At 43.5% G+C, this 20821-nt stretch overlaps 1 protein-coding gene across 3 annotated transcripts in view; it reads left to right on the plus strand.

Annotated features, from left to right (window-relative positions):
- The first annotated feature begins 289 nt into the window (after positions 1-289).
- The window catches only part of NDUFA6 (NADH:ubiquinone oxidoreductase subunit A6), a 37518-nt gene continuing 16986 nt past the window's right edge, over positions 290-20821 (plus strand). The window contains exon 1 of one of the 3 annotated variants that reach the window (XM_072128877.1): positions 290-508. In XM_072128877.1, coding sequence (XP_071984978.1) covers positions 379-508 — 130 coding nt within the window. In that variant the 5' untranslated portion in view covers positions 290-378. The remainder of the gene's footprint in view (positions 509-20821) is intronic. The other 2 variants (XM_072128878.1, XM_072128879.1) reach the window with 2 other exon arrangements.

The raw sequence follows: 20821 nt of genomic DNA on the forward strand, positions 1-20821 counted from the left end.
TAAATCTAAGTGATCTGGTGATACAAAACCGCACTGCTATAGGTATGTAAACCTAAAAACTGAATGAAATCTCTAGGTAAAGGAATAATCTTCTAAAAGAGTTATTCCCACAAAACACATAGAAAAACAGCGAGACAGACGGAGGTGAAGTAGGAAGTGAAAGGCTCCGACTGCAGACAACCCGACATTTCTCCCCCTCTGACTCTCCATCCTATCCCTGCCACACACAACTCCGTATGCAGACAGATCCCTATAACTAGTGCTGCACACCCTCCAGCCTCCTGTCATGAAGGAAACCACGCCTTTTTTCCGATAAGTCACGCCCCTCGACGTCATGCACAACAGGAAGTACTCCGGTGCAGACGTCACCCTTGGAAAATGGCTGCGTCCAAATGCGCAAGCCGTGTAATTGGCAGCGTTAAACCGATCCTCAGCCGAGATTTGAGTGATGCTAAACGGAGAGTGCGAGAATTGTACAGGGCTTGGTACCGGGAGGTGCCTAATACAGGTGAGGGTTGTTGGAGCTCAAATGGGTTAGTACTAGCGTTACTGACCTTCAGAGATCCTCTGGGGGACAAGTATTTAGTTGAAGTGTTATTATATTTCCTCTAGAACCGTGAATAGGTTAACATTGACTGAAATCATAACAGGCAAACTATTTTCAGTCGTGTTGTTTTTGAACATAAAAAAGCCCTAATATTTTTTATTTTTCCGTTTTCAGAGAAGCATGAGGGCTTGTTATCTGCAGAACCAATTGTATGCTTTAGAGGCACCGCAAAATCTACAATGCAATGTGCTGGGAACCCATGATCTCTCCCCGTACACCAGCTACTGTACGGCGTACTATGACATTGTAGTGCGTGTAAGGGTGATGTCAAACGTGGCGCTTGCAAACGCAGACAAAGCCGTGCCCCCCGGGGCGGCCCGATCGCATTGGTGTTTCTATGGAAATGCCTGCGGGAACGTTAATTTAATGCAAAACACCGGCGTCTCGTTCCCGAACGCAGGCGTTTCCATAGAAACGCCGATGTGATCGGGCCGCCCCGGGGGGCGTGGCTTTGTCTGCATTTGCGTTTGCAAGCGCAGACAAAGCGTCACGTCTGACTTCACCCTAAGGGTTAAACTGTGATGCTTGTCACTAATGAGTGGCTTGAGTCTGCCGATTACCAGGGGATCCGATCCTCCTTAGGGCAGCCCCAAGATCCAGCAAATGCCCTGGGGCTGCCCAATGCCTGCAGCAGTCGGACACCTTCCGGGTAGTGATGGGTCGTTCGCAAACGCGACGGCACAAAGAACCGGCTCTTGTTCGTGAACGACCTGAGCAGGCTCCTGTCAATGAGCCGATGGCTCACTAAACCCCGCCCCTAATCGGCTCAACACATTCCCTTTAACCTGATAAAATCGGGTTAAAAGTGATGTGGTGTCCGGTGACTGACTGGCCTGTGGCTCTCCATTTATATTTTTAATAGGGAGCCGTTCAGGAGCCAGAAGAGCCGGCTCTTCTTAGTGAGCTGAGCCTAATGAGCCAGCTCACTAAGAGGAGCCGGAATTCCCTACTTCCGGGGCTGACTGTGAACTGACTCGGTGGATTACAGCTGGGTCCTGCAAGGAGGCAAGGCCAGTTTAGGGAGACTTCACGCAGCCACATGGCACTCACCGGACACCAGTGCTTCTCATGTGGATTGGACCCCCCGCGGCGCTTACCGGGGGCAGAGGGTAAGCGCCGTAGGAGTTCTGGAAGTTCTGTTTAACCTCTTAATGCTCGGCATCCGATATATCGGACACTGAGCGCAGTTACTTAGCATTCAGCGTCCGATATATCGGACGCAGCTCTGATGCCGGTTCAGCTCAAGATATGAGCCGAACCGGCATCGGAAAACTAATAGCCAACACCTGCGGTCAGAGTGGGTGCCGATCACGGATGTTTAACCTGTTAAATTTAACATGCCTTTGGGGGGGGTCTTTCCCCCATGATGGCCCCCCTGCCGTTCTTGAGGGGGGGGGGGGAGGGGTGGTGCCTATCATTGCTATGGCAACCCTGTGGTCCGATCAGGGACTGTAGGCACTGCCTGAAAGATGGCGTCTGTGATGGCGTCTTAAAGGCACAATGTCATCCTGCATAGGCTGACACTGCTAATACCCTGCAATACATCAGTATGGCAGAGTATTATCATGAACAAGCCACCAGATGATTGCTTGTTCATGTCCCATGTTGGAAACAATCAAAAAGTAAAAAATAACAAAAGTTATTCAATAAAAAATAAAGTAATAAATCAATAAAAATGCCCATAAGCCCCATAACATATAAAGAGACTTGTAACGCAAAAAAAATCTAAATCGTTGTGCTCAGGAGAAATTGCATAACAAAATTGCAAATATGCATGCCATATTCTGACTCCAATAACTTTTTCATACTTCGATGTCCTTATTTATTTCTTGGACGAGCTAACGTTTTCATTGCTACCATTTTGAGGACTGCACGACCTTTTGATCACTTTTTAAAAAATTTTATGTTGCAGAATGGTAAAATAGTGCCGATTTGGACATTTGGGCGCATTTTTCTGTTACGGGGTTCACTGCCATGAATAACTGTTTTTATTTTTTTACACATTGAGAATTTTGGGACACAGTGATGCCTAATATGTAGTGTTTTTACTTTTTTCCCACTTTTTAAAAAATCATATATAGTGATGATGTAATCACTAGTTCATGTTAATGAATTGTAATAACCATTCCGATGACAGACCCAGGCACCTTCATTAGCTCCCCTGCTGTTCGACAGCATCGCGGGATGTCAGGAAGGGAGGGAGCAGCATTGACCTTGGGATCTAACGGCTTAAACAGCCCGGATTGGCACTCAAGTTAGACGAGGGTCCCGGCAGTTGTTGCTGTTCTTCCCTGTGCAGAACTTGGGCTAGGCCAATGGAAAAGGCACCTAGCCCAAGGTACCTTAGTGACAGACCTAAAAAACCGTATGGGTGGTCAATAATGGGGTTAATTCTCCATGCCGTGTACTGGAAAACAGGAAAAAAATTCCAAATGCAGTGAAAATGTTTTTGATCACTTTTTATTAAAGAGTAACTTAAAGGGGTTCTTTTTCCACAAATCAATATATGCAGTAATTTCTTTGCTATCTCCCTTAGCAGAGATCGCACCATGCCTCACCATGTGGCATAGACGCATGAAAGCAGTAGGATTTAAAAAAAAAAAAGAGCACCCATGCGGTAGTAAGAACTTGTCAGTTTGGGGTATCTACACCAGAATAGCTGATTAACTGATTCAACTCCGTAATAGAGAGCACATCAAATTTATTATTACTAATGTATAATTATGGTAAAAGGCAAATCCATCAATCAATAAAACATAAAAAATATGTGTGTGTGTGTGGCTTCAATTAGCCATACAATCCGGAATCCTTCCCCAGGGTGGGCTACAAACTGCACTGTAACAAAGTGCTTTCAGGTGAGCAGTACTCTCTTCTCTCACCAACCATTGATCCCAACAGTATTACACGAGGCGCTGTCCTCTCTTTTTGTTTTATCGTTCTGTTTACATTCTTTTCATCAGACCAGTTCATAAGATAAAAGACAATTGACATATATTGGTTCTCCCAATATATAACCCAAATTTCAGGAAGGGAGGGAGGTTACCACTTAATGTCAACCAGTTGGAACCAAAATGCCAATACATAGGTGTGGTTAGGCAAAAAATGTATATAGTTAGTTTTTAAAATGTATAACATTGTATCGTCATGAAAACATAAATGAATGTATAAAAACAATCAGATGAGTAATTAGATGCATATATACAGATGGCTTCCCAGTTGGATGTACATACAATGTAATGAGGGTGGGTCATGAGTATTGTGGAATGATATAAGCAGATTGGATTATGTTTCTTATTGTAATCTAATGTAGATGCACCCACCTGTTGATAGAAGCAAGTCCCTCTGTGCGGTGGTAACTGGCTGGCATCCCTCCAAGCACGCCTGCACATGCAATTTAGGGGATCTCCTAGACCTGAGTTTGTGCGTTTGCGCACTACGGTATAATCAATTACCGAGCGCATCGAGCTCACTTAAGATGGGCGTGCGCATTGGAGCAAGGTCCGCGCTACCGCGCTATGAAAGACCGCGGCCACAAGACTATTGTAGGTAGATGGAATAACTGGTGTTCGAGTAATGTGCCCGTGTGCCTGAAGAGAAGGCTGCCACTTGTGAAAATGAGAGCCAGAGCAAGGTACACCCTATGCGAAATGGATGATGGCAGGAGAAGAATAATTAAATAAATAGAAGGAATTGGAGGTCGCACTAACATTTTTCCAGAAGGGTAATAATGCTCCTTACCATTTTTGAGGAGTAATTTCAGCTGAGGAGGAGTATGGAATTTTCAGTACTACAAATATGTAATTAACAGTCATATAATTGACTATTGTTCCATATGTTTCTACTCTGTAATGTATTTTATTATTAATTTGTATATGTATATTTGTAATTTGTATATGTCCCCCATGATTTTTAAAGCGCTACGGAATAGGATGGCGCTGTACAAATAAATATTTTTATTATTGTCTATTTATACAAGAAAATTGTTATAGATCAGTGTTTTTGTGCTTAAAGGACATCTACCACCAGGATGAAAGACTGTATGCAAATGAGCCTGTGGTGCTCCAGTCTCTATTAACACCTATGGAGCCTGGAGGCCCTCATGCTCATTTGCATACATTCCTTCATCCTGGGTGTAGATGCCCTTTAAGTAGCCACTTGAGACAACTGTAGTAATATCTAGGGCTGGTACCGGCCCCAGACTGCCCCCAGAGCACGGTTTGGGGCTAAAGCCAGTCCCAGAAAGAGAGCTCCCCACAGAGAAGACTGGGTCTGACGCCGGCCCCAGACACTCCCCCTCTCACAGAGCAGGCCGGGGCTCATGCCAGCCCCAAACCCCAACAGAGTGGGCAGGGGCTGGCACCGCTAAATTTATTTTTGGGGGATTCAGGGCATAATTCTTTTTATTTTATTTTTTTTACAGGAGCACACGTGTTCCTTGCTAATCTTATATATAGAGCACAGATGACAGTGATCTAATGGTAAGAGCCCATAAGATCTGTATACAGAGACATGCAGAGAGGATGCATATAGCACCTTCCCTGCAGCCTCTTACTGTATACAGGGGCAGGTGAAAATACAAGTGGCTGATAATATTATCCCCCGTCACAGTACAGGATTGAGTGGTCTCATAGACAGCTCAATCTTGTTGATGGCTGTGTGTGCATAATCGCACATGGCCATGGGGATGGGTGGAGCTACTCACTGCTCCAGCCCGCGGCCAATGTAGAACGTCATGTGACCTCAGCTGCGATCACATGACTTTCCATCACAATCGCAAGATGGCTTGGCAGGGGAGAAGGGGGCGGCGCTCCTTTGCAGGATCGCAGCAAGTGCCGACAGCCCGCGGTTAAACAAGAAAACCTTCAAGCATATTTCTACGCATGGTGGTTTTTTGGGGGTGTAATAGACGCTTGTAGAGGCGTTATCGCGATCTCTGGGAGGAATGGAACCATGCGTCTAGGCATAGATCCAGGAACGAAAACATACACAGATAGATCAATGCATCGATGGATGAATGAGTACAGTGCTTGGTATTGTAGGGAATACAGCAGATGGTGAGACAAACGGTTTTATATGAGGTAAAGAAAGTGATTTATACAAGTGGTGAGACAAGCATAGTATACTGGCCGCAAAATGTATAGAATAATGTTAGCAGATGTTTTATATGAGGTAACGCAGGTGATTTGTACTAGTGGTAAGACAAGCATAGTATACTGGCCATAGAATGTATTCAAGCCTGCAATACATTTCCCTAAGTTTAAGCTAATTAAAACGTTAAGGTATTGAAGCGGCAATTTGCTCAAGTGCATTGGTTTTGGGATGGGCTATCTCAAGTTGGGGCTGGCTATTAACAGTGTATATGACTAGGCAGAGTAAAAATACTTTTTCAAGGCAGAGTAAAAATACTCCTCTTGGCATTTTGGAGGAGTATTTGTAGCCGACAAGGAGTACACACCATAAAAAAGCATATTTTATTGTCCCAAGACTCGCCCCCGCACGCCAGTGCTGCATTTGTAAATGCAGTGCTAGCAGTATGTGTGACCCCACCCTTACAGATCACATGCGTGTCAGCTGAAACACGTATGATCGCACAAAGCCCCTCCCCATTCCGCTTCACTCGCGTTTCTTAACACAAGTCAACTGGAATGCGTAAAAGCAGCCTAAATTGTATTACCTTTACCCTGTAACCATATAACTGATAGTGATGCAATACTAAACATAGGCAGGCAGGCGATCCTTGTCAGCTAAAGTCTCTCACTTTTTCAATTTTTTTTTTTTAATACCTGGTTCTGCCGCATTTCTTGTGGAGCAGGGGAGTCAGTGCGGCACATTTACTAAGAACAGTGCAGTCTGTATTATGTGCAGTTTCCTGTGTTACTGTGCAGGGCGCATCGGGTACAGGATTTTTGGTGCACGTTCGTCATGAATATAGTGCCCCGTAGAGCACCACTTTTTTGGTGCACCTTTAACATGGGCATGCAACACATTTCTGTCATACAAATTTGGCACCGCGTTCAGTGCAGAAATGTGTCGTTTTAAAAAGTAGTGCAGCCATGCCACAAAACGGTAGCCTACAACACTAATGTGGTGCAGACACTTCTTAAATGCCGGCACAAGCAGGTTGCACCTAATAGAATGTGCAAAGTCCGACAGAAAACTGGCGCATGGCCCTTAGTAAAAAGTGACATGTACAAAATACATACATAAGATATTTGGTCGTGTGTTCTCCATGTTATACATGTCATATATGTCAGTCACGTGTACAGGAGGATAGCAGATATAACATGCTACATGAATGACAGGACATGGGGCTCTGCAGCTTACCAAATGGAGTTCTTGATCTTCTGTTGCAGTGCATTGGCCTCGGTGCCCTGCAGTCCTGTCATCAGAGCTGGCAGTTCCCCTGGTGATGAGGAGGGCAGCTGAGGGAGCTTCTTCTCATGGCTCCTCTGCCATGATGATAGCTGATGCTGTGCTGAGAGTGAAGGGTAGAAACAGGAGGACGGACGCAGCTCTGCACACTTGGCCTTTACCCCGACCTCCAGTATATCACCTTCCGTGGCTGGAGGGACATGACAGGGGAAGCTTGTCCGGGGGAGGAGAGGAACGAGGGCAGCTAGTGCCATACAGCAGCGTGGAGCAGGGTTTGCTTGGGCTGGAGGACAGATGGTAGAAACGAGTTCTCCCCAGCGGACAGAGTATCTGGATCTATGTCTACCTCCTCCTGTTCCTCTCTTGGAATGTTTTTTCTTTTTTGTGCCCAAAGGGGCTGTTACATAAGCGGTCTCTTGTATGCCCATGTTCATTGTGTAATGAAAGACAGGTGTTTTTTTTTTTTTTTCTCTTTTATAGATGCAGGCGTATCATAGACGCATGATGAGGCGCCATTACTCCCTAAAATAATTGCCATGTGTAAAGGTATGCTTGGCAATTATCCCCTGCAGCGTACAATCTGAGCAGTTCAGTGTGCGCTGCAAAGGAGGGAAATATCAGCAGCACACGTGACAAAGTGATCCATGTCAGCACTGTAGAGACCCGGAGCGAGAGCCCCGGCCCCAGGGGAGACATACGGGCTGCTGTTCATTGATAAGTCATTCTCCAGCACTCCCTGCCCGTTCTGCAGGCCTGTGCAGCAGCCGCCATTGTTTCCCCAGCACCACGATGGCACCAACCAGAGAGTGATCCGCCCCCAGGGACAGGAAACCTGAGCATAAAAAAACGTGTTCTTCCAATCCTGCCTCAGTGGTTTCCTGTCCCTAGAGGGGACCTGAGCTCCGGACCATGAGTTCTATCGTTTTTTCTTTTTCTCTTATGTGTAGACTGCTGTGTGGCAGTCTGGAGAACTCACCATCCCAAACAGCGGCCTCCGATCCATGGAGTGCACCCGTTGTCGGAGATGCATCGGGACCAGGTGTAGACGCCGAAGTTCTCCTCCTCCGGGCTGCAGGAATCCCCAGTGACCGGGGAGGACGGCAGTGTATGGAGCTGCAGTGTACCGGCGTGGAGAGTCAGCTGATGGCGCGACCGGAACTCAAGGTATGACTACTTCCGGTTTGCGGTGCTGCGAGGGAGAGCAGCGTTCTGCAAAACCAGGGGGAGCCCAGGGGATATAGTCCTCCTCCTGGGTTTATACAAATAGTTTAGAGCGTGCTTGCTTTGTGCAGCACATATTACTCACTGACTGAAGGGGGTCACCGCATCCCCTTCTGACCCGGCAGGGGGGCGGAGCTTATGATATAAAACCTCCCGCCTAAAATAGACTCGGTGCCTCACACTCTACCAGGATGGCAGAAAGACGTGAAGCTCCTGAGCCTTTGAGAACTCCAACTCCGGTAATCTTGGTATGGTGAGTGTGTTTGGAGCTTATTCTCACATGTATACTGATGGTGATTTTCTAACATAATTTAGTGAGAAGATACTCCCAAAAAGGCTACTAAAAAGACTCACCACAGAGAATGCAGAATCTGTGGTAGAAAATTTCCATCAAACTATGAAAAAAACGCCTGTTCAGCATGTATTTCTAAAATGATTACTGAAGAATCCTCTTCTTGGCTTGAATCCCTACGTTCTATAATTGGGGAGGAGGTTCAGGTGACTGTTAAGGAAGCTATTGAACCAAGGCCATTTTCAGTAGAGAAAGATCTCCCGGGCCCATCCTCAGCGGTTAATCCTGTGGTGGAACTTTCTGCTACTGAAGAAGAGAGAGAAAGGGGAGAGGAATTAGACTCTTCGGCCTCTGAAGAGGAATTAACAGGACGTTCTCTATTCCTAAAAGAGGATATGGAGAGTTTATTGAGATTGGTCAGATCTTCCATGGATGTAGAAGAGAAGAAACAACCCAAAATAGTACAGGGTATAATGTTCTGGCAGACAAAGGAAAAGACGCACCTTTCCTTTACATAATACTATAACGGCCCTAATTAATAAGGAGTGGCAGAGCCCCGAAAATACCCTTTTGAAGAGAATCCTACTTCATCTTGGGGCCCTCCACCTAAAGTAGGTGCCTCTATTATAAAGATGTCCCGCGGTTCTTCTCTCCCTTTTGAAGACATACATTCTTTAAAGGATCCCATGGATAGGAAGGCGGAAGGCTTTCTTCAAAAAATCTTGGGAATCGTTTACCACTTCTTTTAGGCCAGCAGTAGCAGCAGCCTGTGTAGCCAGCTCGGTTCTATTATGGTTGGACCAATTAGAAGGGGGCATTCAAAATAAAGTATCCAGGGAGTATCAGTCGCAAATATCCAGAAAGGTGCTGCCCTCCTGGCAGATGCATCGGTGGATGTTTAAAAACTCTTGGCTAGACTTGCAGCCATGTCCAATTCAGCCAGAAGAGCTCTGTGGCTTAAAAATTGGTCGGGGAGAAGCAGACTCTGTGGTATACCTTGTGATGTAAATTTCCTGTTCGGTCCTATACTTGATGATTTATTAGAGAAAGCGGGAGACAAGAAAAAAGGTTTCCCCTTCCCTTCCACCCCTTATAGATCCAAATCCTTTCGGAGGACAAGGTTCCAGAGGTGGGATAGAGAACCAAGAACGCGCTCCTCCAGACCACCTCAAACAAATAGAGGTTACCTGTTCGGTCAGCAACAGGTACAATCTAGACAACCCAATCCCCGCCCACAATGACGTGAGGCTCCAGGTGGGAGGAAGTTTATCCCACTTTCTTCCTTGCCTGGAAACAGATTTCGAACAGCGATTGGATCCTCAGATCCATTCTACAGGGGATAACATTGGACTTCATAAATACCCCTACCCAGAAGTTCAGGATAACAAAGATTCCAGTGGGGGAAGGGGGCAGTGCCATGTCAGAAATAACCGGGCTGCTTTCCAAAAAGGTACTGTGTCCAGTCCCATTAGGAGAAAGAGGTCAGTGGTTTTATTCAACTCTTTTGGGTAAAGAAACCGAGTGGGGCCTTGAGGACCATAATAAATCTAAAACAGTTAAACAAATTCCTCAGAGTACCAAGCTTCAAGATAGAAACTCTAAGGTCTGCAGTAAATTTGTTATTCCCGGGTTGTTTTATGGCATCAATAGATCTCACAGATGCCTACTATCACGTAGCTATCCACCCGGAGTATCAAAGATACCTGAGATTTGCGTTGCAGATAGGGCAAGAAATCGTCCATTTCTAATACAGAGCTCTTCCCTTTGGAATAGCCATAGCACCAAGGGTATTTACCAAGATTGTATCGGAAATGGCAGCCTTTATAAGGTTAGAACTAGGTCTGTTTATACCCTATCTAGACTACTTCCTTTTGGTGGGCCCATCAGAAGAGGCAGTAAAAATCCAGGTAGTCAGAATACACAAAATTCGACATTTCCTGGGGTGGACAGTAAATGTAGAAAAATCTGAGATTAATTCCTTCCTGTCAAAAATTGTTTCTAGGGGTTCTACCTGATTCGGATTGTCAAAAATCTTTTCTTCCCTTAGGAAAAACAGGAGAAGATAAGGGGAAGTAAATCTAGGTTAAAAACATATTGGGAAGCTTAGTAGCCGCCATTCCAACAGTTCCCTGGGCGCAGTGTCACTTAAGAATAAAACAAAATTTTCTTCTACAGTCCTGGGACAAAAATCCAACCTCCCTAGACAGAGATAATTCCAGAAGGGGTATTAAGTTCCTGGACAGAATCTGGGAAGGGGTCTCCCCTGGGTATCAAATCCAGAAAAGATAATCACTACAGACGCCAGTCCCTGTGGTTGGGGAGCACATGTAGAGGACAGAGTGTTCCAGGGACCGTGGAGCCCTCAGAAAAGACTATCTTCCAATAGCAAGGAATGCTTGGCGGTACTGAAAGGGTTAAAAGAAGCTCTTCCACTACTAAAGGGTCAAAGTATTTCAGTAAGATCAGACAACCCTACAGCAATTGCCTACATTAACAAGCAGGGAGGGACAAAGAGTCCACATCTCTTAAATATAGCTATGCAGATTTTTCGGTTGGCAGAGGCAAATCCAATATACCTGAATGCAGTCTACATAAAGGGGTCACAGAACATTCAGGCAGATTTTCTGAGCCGCAATATCACCAGAGGGAATGGGCCCTCAGCAAAGTAGTGTTCGACATGATAGGCAGACTTTGGGGTCTCCCAGACATAGACCTATTTGCCAACAGAAGAAATCGAAAGGTAGAACAGTTTTTTTTTTTTTCTCCCGACTCCAGAGATTGTCCATTAGCGGTAGATGCTTTCTCCCAAAATTGGGGTGGTCATCACCTGCTGTACGCTTTCCCTCCCATGATCCTAATACCAAGAACTCTGGGGAAGATAAAACGAGACAAAGCAAAGGTCATTCTCATTGCCCCCTTTTGGCCTCACCGTGCCTGTTTTTCATGACTAAAAGACATGTCGATAGCGGACCCCTGGATCCTTCCAGAGAGGAAAGACCTATTATACCAGGGGCCTATTTATCATCCAGAGGTGAAGGGTCTGCATCTCACGGCATGGCTATTGAAAGGTTGATAATAGAAAAGAAGGGTCTTTCAGGGCAGGTTATCTCAACTCTTCAGAAGAGTAGAAAGCCGGTTACATATAGAATCTATTTAAGAACTTGGAGGGCTTTTTTTGTCATTTATGGGCCATAAATCCATTGATATGCGAAATCCAGATTTTGGTAGTATTCTAGAGTTTTCAAAAGTTAGGCCTATAGAAAGGGTTAAAACCAGCTTCATTAAAGGTTCAAGTGTCTGCCTTAGCGGCTCTTTTTTTTTTTTACCAGGATATAGCTAATCACCCGTGGTTAACTAGATTCATTAAGGCATTCATTAAGACTTTGCCTTTCCATTAGGTCTAGATGCCCCCCTTGGGATTTATCCCTTGTTTTAGGGTCACTATCAGATCATCCCTTCGAGCCCTTAGATCCTTAAAACTTCTTACCCTTAAAACCTTGTAGCCATTACCTCGGTCAGGAGAGTTGGTGAAAGGGCCGTGTTATCTTGTAGACCCCCGTACTTTACTTTGTGTGAAGATAAAATAATTTTGAAACCTGACCCGGAGTTTCAACTGAAGGTAGTTTCAAGTTTCCATAGGTTCCAGGAGGTGATCCTTCCATCTTTTTGTACAAATCCAAAGTCAAAAAGGGAAACATCTTTTGATCATTTGGATGTTAGGCGTTGTGTAATCCTGTATTTAGAAGTTTAAAAATCTTTCCGTAAAACAGTCTGTTTGTTCTTTTTTCAGGAAGGGACAAAGGAATCTTCAACAGCCATCGCTAGATGGACTAGGGCTACTATCCAGTTGGCCTATGAAGTAGCCAAGAAATCTGTCACAGAAAGCATTCATGCCCATTCAACCCGTGCACTGGCCACTTCCTGAGCTGAGTTTAGGCATGCCTCTCTAGATCAGATATGTCAGGCGGCATGTTGGTCTACCCCCCCACACCTTCTTTAAGCACTACTGGTTAGATGTGGCGAGTTCTTTTGACCTTTCCTTTGGGATAAGAGTACTCTCTTCTATTATCTCTCCCTAAATATAATTTTTTCTCTCTGAAAATCTCTATGGTTGGTGCTGTCATGGTGCTGGGGAAAAACAGTAGTTTCTCACTGGTAATGATGTTTCCTCGTACCATGACGGCACCTGGTATATTCCCACCCGGGTGTGTGTTCTTACTTTTTTCTTAGTGGCGGTCATATGGGTGTTTGGAAAAAAAGTGTGTGTATATATACATATGCTCAGGTTTCCTGTCCCTGGGGGCGGATCCCTCTCTCTGGTTGGTGCCGTCGTGGTACAAGGAAACATCATTACCGGTGTGTAACTACTGTTTTTTGATCCAGGCAGGACCTGAGAGCAGTGCTGGGTGAGTGAGTGAGTGCTCACTGCACTCTATGTATTTGGTGTGTGCCGGTGGTTGGTGGCATCAGCGGCTAGGGGGAGGAGGAGAACAGAAGGTACTGACTGAGATGATTTTTATTTTTGTATTTGTATAAATAGCATCTATTAGCATTATAGTGTATACGTCTATGAGATAATATATATGTATGTGTATATGTGTGTGTGTGTGTATTACCGATATTCCTCCTCAGCTGAAAATACTTCCCCAAAAATAGTATTATTACCCTTCTGTAAAAATGTTAGTGCACCCTCTGCCCCTCAGATTACCTCAGTACTGCAATGGCATCCTCCTCTCCATGCGCTGACAAGCCCTATGAATCCATACTTTGTTTCCCGGTCAGTTTAATGGAGCTCCTGTTCCCTTCTCACAGAGGAGGAGGATGTGACAGTGTATGCAGATGTCTCCTGCACAGAATAGTGAGGTTCAAGATTTCCCTGTTCCCTATCGGTTTCTCCACCCCAGTCTGTGATTCTACAGAACTTTATTTGTCTGTTTCTGCTCTTCATGCTGCTCACTTCACTTGGCTTTATCAGCTCTGTGCAGATAAGCTCATAACCCTTAGTGCTCACGCAGGCATAGACTTCATGTTCTAATGAACATGAAGCCCGTCCCGGGCTTAAATGCTGGGATTCACTGGTTTTGTATTTTAATTGATCAGACATTTTTACTGTTTTTTTATTTTTATATCCGTTTTAGAGAAACGTCAGCATTGTCTGCAGTTCTACCCTAACGTTTTAAATCATCTGTTACTTCAGATGCAAATTAGTTTTACCGTTAATTGGATTTTTCATAAGCTACTGAACCAACTATTATGGTAGGTAGATGTTTTGTTTTTTTTTCTACACTATCCAGTTGGTCTGCTGTTTGCGTAGACTGATGTCTAACCAGTGATATGCTGCCGCACAACTATCCCTATGCATTTCAAAGAAAAGAAATTTGTTCAGTTGTCACCATAAAACAGTGCCCACTAATTAGCCAACTATATCTATGGGGACTTCAGTTATCTGTTTCATCCAATTAGATATCCTTCACATGTTAGATTATGGTATAAGAAGAGAAGGCTGTATGGTTAAAAAGAGCGGTTGTCTAATAATAATAAATGAGTGCCAGTTGTCATTCATGATGGCCTGAAGCTTCTATTCTTATACCCCCACTACGAAGATTTAAAATCTTTCAAACCCAGATCTGCTGGAGTTTATAGGTCAATGTTGTTCTTCGGAAGGCTGTTCTAATAAAGGTCCCACCACATGAGGAGGAATTGGGGTTCTACTCGACCCTATTCCATATCTGAAAACCTGATGGCTCATTAATCATTAATTAATTATTATCATTAATTTAAAACCTCTGAATAATTTTTTGTTGGTTGAAAAATTTTAGATGGAGACATTAAAATCCGCAATAAATTCACTTTTTCCATTACATGGCGTCAATCGATTTATCTGACGCATATTACCAAGGGTTGCAGTATTTTTAAATTTTTTAACCTTCACACATTTCCAATTCAGGGCTATGCCCTTTTGCAGTGGACATTGCTCCTAGGGTATTCACTAAAATTATAGCGGAAATAGACTCCTTAATACAATTATACCATTTATTTGTCCCCTGTCTGGATTAATTTTTTTGTTGGTAGAATCAGCAGAAGCGGTTTCATCCCAATTACTTGAGTTCAGGAGATTGTGTCAACTGGGTTGATTTTTATAAATTTAAAAGTAAACCCTTAAAATCATCACAGTCAAAAAGATCCGCCTGGATTCTTTCAGTCAAATCTTTTCTTCCCCCAGATGAGGTCTGCAAAATTTAGGGATTTACTATTTATACTCAAGTATAAGCTGAATTTTTTATTTTTTTTTTCGGCACAAAAAATGTGAAAAACACGTTTTATACTCAAATCAATGAAGAAGAATTATACTCTCCTTGTGAATATGGACGAAAAAGGAAGGCGTCGTTCGGCACCAGCTTGAGTAAAAAATCTTCAAAGTTTATTCATAGCAAAAAAATAGTAAAAACAAATAACATGGTGTAAAAATAACAAAACATGATGAAAACATGTTTGTACAAACAGGACTGGGTGACGCGTTTCGGACCTTTACATTTTAGCGGTCCTTACTCGTACCTAGCAAGCATATAAACTGGCCGACAATTAAAGCCCTAGACATGTGTCCAGGCCCTGCCCCCTGATCATGTGACCAGAGGAGACGCCCACAATCACGTGACTGGCCAATGCAAGAGCGTGCTAGTAAAGCACAAAAATTGTGTTAAATGCTGAATAGAGGTAATTGGGAGCCCACAAAAGAGAGAAAAAAGTTTGCGAACTTAAAGTTTGCTATAGGGAAGGAGCTAAATGCATAGTACGTGCACCTAGGCTCTGCCTCCTAGTCATGTGACGAAAGGAGACGCCCACAAGTCATGTGACTATAAGGTACAGGAAAAAGACTAGGAAACACAGTGATTGCGTTTAGGGCTGTATAGGTGTAAATGGGGGAAAAACAAGAGAAATGAGAATGCAAATCTAAGGTATGGAATAAAGAAATAGAACCTGAGAAGTAAAGATGCAAAAGTGTTAATATATGTATGTCAGATCGTTTCTATAATTTAAACCCTGAGGATGACGTGTGCCTAGGGTAAGAATCCACTTCGCCTCTCTGAGATACAGCTGTTTGTTTCTATCTCCACCTCTCTTGTTGGGAAAAACTCGATCTATTCCCGTGACCCGCATGTACTGTATGTTCCCCCCATGTGAGTCACGAAAGTGTTTGGAAGCGCCCGTGATACTTCGGGTGCTGGCAAGTGTTCTCGGGTTGGCTCCTGTAATATGTTCTGAGATGCGGTCTTTAAGTTTCCGGGCTGTGCATCCTACATATTGGAGACAGCATTGGGTACATTCAATAACATAAATGACCCAACTAGTTTCACAATTAATGTAACTGTAGATAGAGAAACTTTTGCCATTACTGTGAGATTTGAAGGTGTGGCATTTGTGCATAAGTTTACAGATATTACATCTGGTACCACCGCAGCAAAAGCTGCCTTTATGGGTGAGCCAGGGGGTTTGTAGTTCTTTAGAGATGAAAACATTGGGTGAAAGTAAATTGCCAAGTGTGACAGCTCTGGTGGGGACAAAATTAATGCCATTGTCTAGAATGTGTTTCAAAAAGTCGTTATGGTACAAGATGGGTAAGTATTTTTTGATAATGGAGATGATTTGTTCATATTGATTACTAAAACGAGTGCTGAAATAAATTTTATTTTGTTGGTCGGAAATATTGGAAACTTTATCTTTGAGATAGTGTGATCGTGGCTGCGTGTCTGCTATCCTTTGGGCTCTTTTGCATAGTGCTTTGCCATATCCTCTTTCCCTTAGACGGACTTCAAGTTCTTTACATGTTTTGTGATAGCTCTGTTGTGAAGAGGAAGCCCTTTTCGCACGGATGTACTCCCCTATCGGTAAATTCCTAATGGTATGTTTGATGTGATTACTGTCCGCTCTGAGTAGTGTATTACCTGATGTTGGCTTTCTGTAGTTACTGTGTTGGTGTCTGGATGTCCGGACAGACGGACATCCAAGAAAGCAATGGTGGACTCCTGAAAATCATAAGTAAATTTCAAATTGAATTCGTTGTTGTTAAGGTACGCCACAAAGTCGGTGACTGTCTCCCGGCGTCCAGACCACACCAGGAGACAGTCATCGATGTAACGCCCATACCATTGGATGTCTGACAAGAAGGGGTTGGATTCGTGGTATAGGACCCGCTCCTCCCACATGGCAACAAACAAGTTTGCCAAAGAAGGGGGAAAAACGGGCCCCCATAGGGCATCCCACCTATTGAAGAAAAAACTGGTTATCAAAAGTGAAAAAATTGTTAGATAATAAAAAAATGTAAAACAAGAACAATGTAGTCCTGCAGAATCTGTGAATATTGGCTGTATTTTGAAAGATGATATGCTGTTGCACTGCAGGCAAGACCGTGGGGGATTGAGGTATAGAGTGCTGTGACGTCGCACGACAGCCATGTACAGTTTTGTGTCCAGGTGAAGTTGTCCATTGCTGCGAGGACTGCTTTGCTGTCTCTGATGTAGGCTGGGAGTCGCTTGACAAGGGGCTGCAGGAGAGTGTCGAGCCATGAGCCCAATCTTTCTAATAGGGAATTGTTTCCCGATACAATGGGGCGATATGCATAAGGAAAGGTGCCTTTATGCGTTTTAGGTAAAGCATAGAAGACATATTGGGTGAGAAGGTAATAGAAAGTCCATGGTGTTTTTGTCAAAAAGCTGTAGATGCACTCCTTCTTGTAAGAGGTTTGTCAACATTTGACTGACAGATGGTGTTGGATCTTTGGGTAATTTTTTATGTGACTTCATCATCCAGTAAAAGTAAAACGGATCTGCGATATAATTCTTTGTCTAAGATAACTATGGTGCCCCCCTTATCAGAGGGTCGTACCGCTATAAATGGGTTATCTTTGATTTCCTTTATGGCCAGTTGTTCCCCTCTGGTAAGATTGTGATCTGTTGATTGAGCGGTAGTGGTATGTAGTAGAGTAAGATCTCTTTCTACTGCCTCTTGGAAGAGGTCCATTTCGGGGACCCTTGAATTGATGGGGTAAAAATTTGGATTACTCCTCTGTACTAGGGTCGATGTATCGACATTTTCACTGGAACAACAGTGAAAATTTCGCTGGAAAAGAGTGTATAAATCAGAAAAACGCATTTCCAGATTATATGCATTATCCCTTGTATCCGTAATGTCTAGAGCAGTGATGGCGAACCTATGGCACGGGTGCCAGAGGTGGCACTCGGAGCCCTTTCTGTGGGCACTCAGGCCTTTGTCCAAGGACACAGAGTTCACCAAACACTGAATCTTCAACTTAAGAGATGCTGCTCTCAGCGCTATTTTAAAGTGACACTTTATTGGGTCTTTGTAACAGCAGGGAAAGTAAGAAGGTGTTGACAGAACTGCATTATCTTTGGAGGTCATCTTGCTGGATCCACCATTTCTTACTGTTCAGAGAGACCCTGGAAAGAAACTATGAGTTTGATTTTGCCTTCCTTCTGTCAACTATATTGGTGGCCTCAGGCAGCCGATACAATTGAAAGATGTGGAAGAACAGGTAGCAGTAAGTTAAGGTATAAAATTCCATGCTGGCACTTCACGGTAAATAAGTGGATTTTGGATGTAGTTTGGGCACTCGGTCTGTAAAAGGTTCGCCATCACTGGTCTAGAGGGACCGAGGTAGCAACTTCCATATTAGGTTGTGATGGAGTAAAAAAATGCTTTTTAATTGTGAGAGCTCAAACAAATTTATTGACATCACACATAGTGGTAAACAGATCCATATTTTTCTTAGGTGCATAGCTTAGACCTTTTGCCAGTAGGGATAGTTGATTTTTTGATAGAGTACACGCAGACAGATTAATCACACTATTACAATGCGTTAGTTCTTTCTGTTGTTTTTGTTCTTGTTGGTTTGGCGAGTTGTGTATTGATTTTCTCCTTTGGAAGTTTCTCCCTGCTCACCGCATTTTTTTTTTTGTAGGAATGTGTGAAGAGGGAGAGATCTCGTTTTTTGACTGGTTTGCATTGTGTGTGGTGGGTCTTTCTGTGTCTGAATGTTCCGTATTCAAGTCCGACTCGTATACGGATGATGAGAAGGAGACTTTACTGGATGAACGTCTCCTCTGATTGCGTTTTCTCAGAATTGAGCAAGGTGTTCTAGAATCCCTCACATAGACTCTGTCTGTTAAGTAGTCAACATTATCCCGGTTAAACTTGTTTTTTTTCACTTCCATAATTCGTTTTTCTTGTTGGTCCAAGCGTTCTTTGGTCTGTTGTAAAAAAGAGTCATAGGAATCAGTAGTGATCTGTTGTTTCAGCTGTGTGGTTCGTTTCTATGTTCGTTTGTATAGTTTGGATGTTTTTCTGTTCTTGTTCTATAATTAGTGACATCAGCTGAAAGGAGCACTCTGAGAGAGTATGATTCCACCGATTTGTAAACTCTGCATCATATGAGGTGGTGGGGTATTTGCATATACGTAGTCCCCTGGGAATCATGCGTTTTTGTAAATAATTTGTCAAAGTGGTTGAATCCCACCATAGTTGAGTCTCATTGACATCGCTTTTTCCAGTTCCTTTTTTATGCCCCAAGTTTGAGCATCGACATCTGGTGTTGTTTCTGATTGGGAAAAGATGGATTTAACTTTATGTAGGCGTTGGTGATCATTGTAGAAATCCGTAGTTTGTCCATTAGAGGATTGCTCCATAATGTCAAGGATAGAAATATATGCTTGCAAAAAGGAAAGAGTCCAAAAGATTTTGCGGTTTATGTCTTACAGTGAGGGAAAAAAAAAGGTTTTAAACAAAATGTTGGTGTGACAATATAGAAAAAAATATATTACGGGCGACCCAGTCTCTTATGTAAAAAATATATATGTATATTCTTATTGGTTTATGCAACAGGGAGCTATACACAAAAATGCCGGAGAAAAAAATATGATGATGCAAACAAAGAAAAACAAAAGGTGTAAGCTCACCTGTGGAGAGTAAAGGGTCGCTCCATATAAATGTAGCTGTGCTCGTCGGGACTAGAAGAAGCCTGGTCCGGTCCCAGGTAAGATATGTGAATATGGATGAAAAAGGAAGGCGTCCTTCGGCACCAGCTTGAGTAAAAAATCTTCAAAGTTTATTCATAGCAAAAAAATAGTAAAAACAAATAACATGGTGGAAAAATAACAAAACATGATGAAAACATGTTTGTACAAACAGGACTGGGTGACGCGTTTCGGACTTTTACATTTTAGTGGTCCTTACTCATACCTTAGCAAGCATATAAACTGGCCGACAATTAAAGCCCTAGACATGTGTCCAGGCCCTGCCCCCTGATCATGTGACCAGAGGAGACGCCCACAATCACGTGACTGGCCAATGCAAGAGAGTGCTAGTAAAGCACAAAAATTGTGTTAAATGCTGAATAGAGGTAATTGGGAGCCCACAAAAGAGAGAAAAAAGTTTGCGAACTTAAAGTTTGCTATAGGGAAGGAGCTAAACTCTCCTTGTACTCTCCTTTCCGACGCCCCCTGCAGGTCCTCTTCTGACTCCAATTCCATCTTCCGGTCCAATTGGCTGCGTCGCACACGCCATGACGTCAGCTGCTTGCTGATATCATAGCGTGTGCGGCACCCACTATGATGTCATGGTGTATGTGACAGGACTGCGCAGGGAGCAGAAGACTGAGCTGAAGACAGAAGATGATCTGCGGTGGTAGAAAAGGCAAGTACAGAGTTTTTGGATTTTTTTTTAAAGGGGGGGTCAGGATTGCCTATATGCGGAGGGGGACTGGCTATATATTGGGGGGCAGGCACTGGCTATATATATATATATTAGGTACCTTGGTTTATACTCGGGTCGGCTTATACTTGAGTATATACAGTATACAGTACAGGAATTATTGAATAATAACCTTCCAGATAGAGGGTAGATTTTGTCAGCATTAGGTCTCCCTACCACAGCTATTCTAGCGGTTCCATGGGCCCAAATAAATTCTTGCCACCTTCAGCTTCATATGGAAGTGAGACTAGTCTACATTCTAGAATCTTTTTTGCATGCAAAAGAATGTTCTGCAAACCCTTTTACACAAAAATTTGAGGACAGAGTAATTTTGCTAACAGAGCTGACTTTACTTCCTAAAGTGGTATGCAAGTTTCACAGATCCCAAGAAGTAATTCTTCCCTCTTTCTGTGCCAGTCCATCAGAACAAGAAAAGGAATTTCATAATCTAGATGGTAGGCAGGCTATATTAGAATACCTAGATAGAAAGGCCCCTTAGAGCAGTGATGGCGAACCTTTTAGAGACCGAGTGCCCAAACTACAACAAAGATCCGCTTATTTATCGC

Source organism: Engystomops pustulosus, chromosome 10 (genome assembly GCF_040894005.1).
Source record: "Engystomops pustulosus chromosome 10, aEngPut4.maternal, whole genome shotgun sequence".
In the NCBI taxonomy this organism is placed as follows: Eukaryota; Metazoa; Chordata; class Amphibia; order Anura; family Leptodactylidae; genus Engystomops; species Engystomops pustulosus.